This window comes from Sinohyriopsis cumingii, chromosome 12 (genome assembly GCF_028554795.1).
Source record: "Sinohyriopsis cumingii isolate HCF-2022 chromosome 12, ASM2855479v2, whole genome shotgun sequence".
In the NCBI taxonomy this organism is placed as follows: Eukaryota; Metazoa; Mollusca; class Bivalvia; order Unionida; family Unionidae; genus Sinohyriopsis; species Sinohyriopsis cumingii.
In genome coordinates, this window is record NC_142972.1 from 81,333,957 (window position 1) to 81,340,234 (window position 6,278).

The 6,278-nt window shown below is 33.0% G+C and overlaps 1 protein-coding gene across 1 annotated transcript; it reads right to left on the bottom strand.

Moving 5' to 3' along the window:
- Positions 1–817: 817 nt before the first annotated feature.
- LOC149786825 (xylosyl- and glucuronyltransferase LARGE1-like) lies at positions 818–5,615 on the bottom strand. The gene is made up of 2 exons (XM_089978272.1): positions 5,422–5,615; positions 818–3,923 (listed from the first exon to the last, which is right to left on the bottom strand). The coding sequence occupies exon 2, from the start codon at positions 3,916–3,918 to the stop codon at positions 2,860–2,862; it is 1,059 nt and encodes a 352-aa protein (XP_089834398.1). The 5' UTR covers positions 3,919–3,923; positions 5,422–5,615; the 3' UTR covers positions 818–2,859.
- Positions 5,616–6,278: the final 663 nt, after the last annotated feature.

Sequence of the window (6,278 nt, forward strand, 5' to 3'; positions counted from 1 at the left end):
TATCTAAAAATAATTTAAAAAACTATTGATAAATGTTTATTTTATCAACTTAAATTATCAAAACTATAGAATAATGCTACTTTGATTAAAATATCAAACCATAGAATAATGTTATTTTAATTAAAATACAAAACTATAGAATAGTGCTATTTAATTTAAATAACAAAATTGGCAAAGAACATTTTGAATTTAGCCTCAAAGCAATATAATAATGTTATTTCAAATTAAAATTGTTTAGATAATTGTCAGGCTTAGATTCGGGACTCGGAAAAGGGGTTTCTGTAAATATTTTCAACGTTTGAAACTAACATTTTGGCCGTTAGTCAGAGGTTAGAATTTTCACTACAGACTAAAATTTGTATTAGTCTAATGGGACGAAGAAATTTTTTATTTTAAATTTAAGTTTGACAGAAGCTGTGGGTATGGGCTGCCTTCTGAATCTACAAGGATATAGATTTTTGTTCCCACTGATTGCACTTAAACTTTATTTAAACAACTACGTACGCCTAAACATGCTTTGACTGCTAAACTGTATACACAACTAAGCATGAATTGACAAATATTATTAAAACTTAGAACTTGCTTACATTGGTAATAGTTCGAAATAAGATAAAATACATTTTAGAATAATTTTTTTTTATTATAAAACCAATTTCTGATAGAAATTTTTCATTTGCATGGCCATGTACTTGTTATTTATTTTTTGTTTTTTAATATATAAAAAACCAACATTTTGTGGAAATGGTTTATTATTATTATTATTATTATTATTATTGTTCAGAATGCTCATATGTATTTATCAAAATTATAAGTACATGTACACGATTTCATGATATTATTCAGACTATCCAAAGCCGATCTCCACTTCCAAGTCAATATAAAGAGCATTCACACAGCAGTAATAGCCTCGTCTTGATTTTTAGCGATCGATATCACGAACGGCAACTCGTCCGAAACGAGCATTGTGAATAGGTTTATTAAACACGCATTGTACATGCGCTTTACTACAATATTGGGTAGCAAAATAATTAAATAATTACAATATAACTATCCTACACCTAAATGACTTAAATAAAGTTATATTACAATTTGATAGATAATTAAGATATCCTTAACGCCAACGAACATGGAAACTCAGTATTTATAGAATATATACTTGAGGTATGACACATGTATGTATTAAATACCACCTCTCTGAACATGTTCTATGTTATATAAATTTTCTACACGAGAAACATCATCATAAAATCTTAATATTTGTTATGGTTTATCAGAGATAGCAAAAGAAAAATAATGAATGGATCGAATTAGATTGTTAGATTTGAAACTCATTACGTAAATTTGAGAAATGTCCGGTCTTCACTGGACATCTAGGTAAATGTTTTGTCTGCATTTTAGATTCCTCTCAGATATCACTCTAAGGATACTTTCATGGTTTTCTCGTCGTAGCACGTTTAGGTACAGTAGATAGATGGGTAGTCGTGCAAAGGGTCTTCTATATCTAGTTTTCGAACAGTAATAGATGTCCATATTTAAATATGTAGATCTTCTCACAGAATACTCAAAATATAAATCGTTCTAAATTTATTAAAAATGCACTTGGGTACTTGGATCTCTCTCTCTCTCTCTCTCTCTCTCTCTCTCAATCCCTTCTCCCAACAAAACAAGAACATGGCAATTAACAATAAAGAAACTTACTAAGTTCTGACCAAATCTTGTCCAGCCAATAATCTATACATGTAAAAATGCGGTCTAATTAACGTGTACACCTTTTTTAGTTATTGACTGAGATGTTTCTTATATAACTTCAGCCTGCAGAGATTTGCATTTGCGGACTTGTGTAAAACTGACTTTGTGCTCCAAAGACCAGATCCTCGTAGGCTCCATTAGTGAAACAACTGGTCTCGCACCTTTACTGTTGCCATTTCGAATCTCAGTTCAAGTAAATGCAATTGTCCGTGTCACGCTGGCAGTGTTTTTCTTCGTGTAAGTTTGCTTCTTACATTGCTCTCATCTACCCGATCCTCCTAAACAATTTTCACAAAATGTACTTTGGAAGCAGAAGGAGTTATAAATTAAGTGAGTCTTAGTTTATCTTACTAAACGAATTACAGCAAACACTTTGTCTATAAAGAACACTCAGACACACAAAAAAATTGATGTTACTAAGATTGATGATATTTTAGAATAAAATGGAGAAACTGGTCCAATAATAGTGTCCTTTATTAACATATTTCATTTATATAAAAAGTGTCTACAAAGGCACTTTTCTCTTTGCTGGTATTAATGCTTGCTGGTATTAATGCTACACTAGGGGATGTCTAACTTTTAATCCTTTATGTGGTCAAGTTATATTGTATTATTAATGAAAACCATTTTTATTTCTGCCTGTAATTGAGTTTTTTCTAAAATATAGAAATTCATTTGTTTCTAATGGAGTAATTTGGACAAGAAATTCACACTACACACCTTAGTTCGTCTATAACAAGAAAGGTTAACTATTCATGTAACGTTTAAGGAATTTATGTAGTCTTCTCAAATATTTTGTCCAAGAATTTAGAAGACGCACTAACATCCTCTTTAACATTTCTACAAGTTAAGAATTTTATTGTTGTGCATAATTTTATTTACAAAATTTGCAAATGGAAAAACAGTATTTTAGAGCTTTTAATATATCTAGGTCTTCTTCTCGAATATATTGTCTTTCCTTCATAGTAATCTTTATGCAGTGTATATGAGAATATAGCAATTTTCAAAGCCCTGGAGTGTCCTGTTTACAACTTAATGCCTATTGCATTTTCACTTGATTGAATCCAACGGTTCAGATATGTCCTTGAAGAGTTAGCTTGATCGAATATTTTAATGTAGTTTAAAATTCATTATGTTTCTTACATAATGTTTCAGGTTATCGAAGTACATTTTTCCAGTGTGTGTAACGTACGTTCTAAATGCCATGTTTTCATGGCGTGATACACAATTAAAATGAGCGATTCCGAAAAATAAATTCTTTTCACTGCTATAATGTGTATCAAAAGTAAAACCCAGGAATCCGTGGCAGAATTCTAGAATCCAGGATCCAGGCAAACTATGAAATAAATATGGCTTTATCTGGTACACGCCAAATAATATAGTTTGATCACCCAATACACAATCCCTATATTCTCTTTTCGTCTCTGGGATTCTGGGACAGACGCTTCGCGCCGCTATAGCATAGTTTTCTTCGATATTGCTTTCACGCATAGCTTTCAAATTCATGAGAACAACTCCAGAACTGGCTTGAAACTGAGTTGCGGTTTGAGTATTTATTTTCATGGTAATTATTTCTGATCCGTCTTGATTTCGGAATTCCTCCCATAAAAATGCAGGGTCAGACCCGAAAATTAGATCAGTATCCAAAATTATGCACTTCTCCAGGTCTGGCAACAGTCTATGTAAATAAACTTTGGCCATCCCATAAATCCCTGCGTGATACGTGATGGCAATGTTGATTTTCTCCAATTCAAGGAGAATCTGCGTCTTATTCAGATCTGTTAGTTCATATTTTATATTAATGTAAGGATGGTGCAAATTATTAATTAGATTTTGAACCAATGGCCTTGATCCATCTCCGCAGATGATATATATAACAACACTATATAAATGAGCGTTCAATATCACAGATTTCAAAAGGACTTCTAGCTCTTCTTCTACTCCTTCATATCCTGCCATCACACAGATATTGAGGACTTTTGATTTATTAGGTGCTAAAAAGAGATGCGAGTAATCGTATTGGTCACTGCGGTAGGCAAAGTTTACGGGATAAGGGGGCTCCTGTGAAAACTGATAAACTGTTAGCAGCATGCGGAGGGCACTAGCACCCAATATAGCACCAATCAGCTTCATTAAGCGTCTGTGACGTAGGGAAAGTCTCAGCATCATAATGTCTGAAAAAATATATGGAGGGAAAAGTCAGAGGTTGAATTTGTTTTTGTTTTTTAGTTCTTACTTATCAACGGTATTGATTTTATCCGTGTATTTGCATATGTATTACTATATTTGTAATGAGTGGTGAATATTTACCCGGGAGGGATGAGTGCATAGTATAATTTAGCCAGAGTATACTATATTGCTTATTCTAAATGCAGTGAACAAGTTTTGTACACAAAGTTCAAGTATTATGAAATTATGTATATGGCTAAGATAAACCGTTCTTTGCCACGATGATGTTATTATCAGAAATTTTGGAATAAGACCTTCAATTTGTAACATTACACGATTTGATGTTCAGACATTTTGTCATGTCTTAACATATGAAGCTTTAATCCTTATTTTCTCATTTTTTGTATGATCTATCGATATACTACATATGTTCAAATTAATCAATAAATACACAACCTCTTATACCGTCCACTTTGTTATAATGCTTATTAGTACAATGAACAGACGTGGGCGAAATAGAGATTCAGTTCTTTGCCAAGATTATTTTACATTAAATTAATCGGAAACATTATTTTATACTATAATTGACTTATTTGTTTGTCTAATTAACCTTCAAAGATAAAATAATGTGTTAATATTGTCATAATTCCATTGTACCTTTAGACAACTCAATATTCTACGAAGCCTTATGTAGATGGTAGCTTGGGTGACCTTACCTGTATATTACCTTCCCTCTCTACTTTATCTTCAGAAATGTATGCAGAGACTTACTGAACCAAAGTCCCTGTCTTCAGAAATACATGCATGGACATTCTGAGCCAAAGTCCATATGTTCAGAGACATATGAATGGACTTTACTGAGCCAAAGTCCCTATCGTCAGAAATATATGCATGGACTTACTGAGCCAAAGTCCCTATCTTCAGAAATATATGCATGGACTTACTGAGCCGAAGTCCCTATCTTCAGAAATATATGCAGAGACTTACTGAGCCTATTTTTTAGATACATATGCCGGTGATTGTTCAGCTATGGTAACGTCAACAGTAAAGAAGAGATTTTTAAGTCAGAATCATAGAAGAGTAATGCACTATAAGTTTTGTACAGGCTCTTCACAGTGAAAATGTAATTGAACAATAAATTTAGTACCTAATAACATACATGTAACACTTGTTTTTCGGTAAAGTTAAAGAAGGAGCGACCTGTTGCCAGAGAGAGAGAGAGAGAGAGAGAGAGAGAGAGAGAGAGAGAAGGGGAGGGAGGGAGATATGTTAGGAAAAGGAGACGATTCTTAGATTTTTTGGAGGCTGTTTTTGGAATATTTGCATTTTATATTTAACAACGAATGGTTAACGCTAATACTTTCTGTTTTGCTCTTAACGACACCTATCCACCATTATCTCGTCCAACCGAAGAAATAGTTAGCGACATCAAGTAAGTTTAAAAAACAATATGATCAATGCTTAATATAACTTTCACTCCAGTCTCTCACCCGAAATAATTACCTCAATCGTTGTCAGTCCGCCTTTGGTTGGCAAGGATGTAGACGATAAACAATCAATACATGTACAATCAACACATTTTGGAGCTTTTCACAAGAGGTACACTTTCATTATGAATCCACAAAGTTCAGAATTGTCTTTAAGGCAAAAATCTATCGAGTATGCTTGACTGAAAAGGAATCTCTAACACATCTCATTTTCAGCCGCATGTACAAATATCGTAAGCCTATCGATTGAATTGCTATCTACAGATAAACTCGAAACATGTTTATTCTTGAGTACGGTGATTTTAGAAGAGCAAGTGAAGGTAAAATGTTATAGTCATATTAGAGTGGAGGTATTTGATAGGTACCCAAATGCAATATGATCACTCTGTAACTAAATTAAGAGAGCCTTGTTAAATAAAACATTCTCCTTTTTAAAACGCTACAGTTTCAGGCCTTTAAGAAATACGTAATAACTATTTCGATGTGGAAATAGTTCCGAGTTCTCAAAGAGTGATGATAGTAAACTAAATTAAAGCTTAGAAGTCAATGAATATTTAGCATCATTTCTTTACTTGTTATTCTTAATTTATAAATGATCGCGTGTTTTGAAAAAAAGGTATGACGGAAGTATGACGTTATCAAATTATTTTTCGAAAGTCAAATCGACAGGAAATGTATGTTGTTGTTGTCTATTTTTATGCATCGGTCGGCGAGATCTTAATTATGATGTGTTATGGACCAATTAGGACAGGTTATGGACCAATTAGGACAGGTAATGGACCAATTAAGACAGGTTATGGACCAATTAGGATAGGTTATGGACCAATTAGAACAGGTAATGGACCAATTAGGACAGGTTATAGACCAATTAGT

Coding starts and splice junctions, on each gene's coding strand:
- LOC149786825 (XM_089978272.1), bottom strand. CDS start 3,918: ATGATGCTGAGACTTTCCCTACGTCACAGACGCTTAATGAAGCTGATT.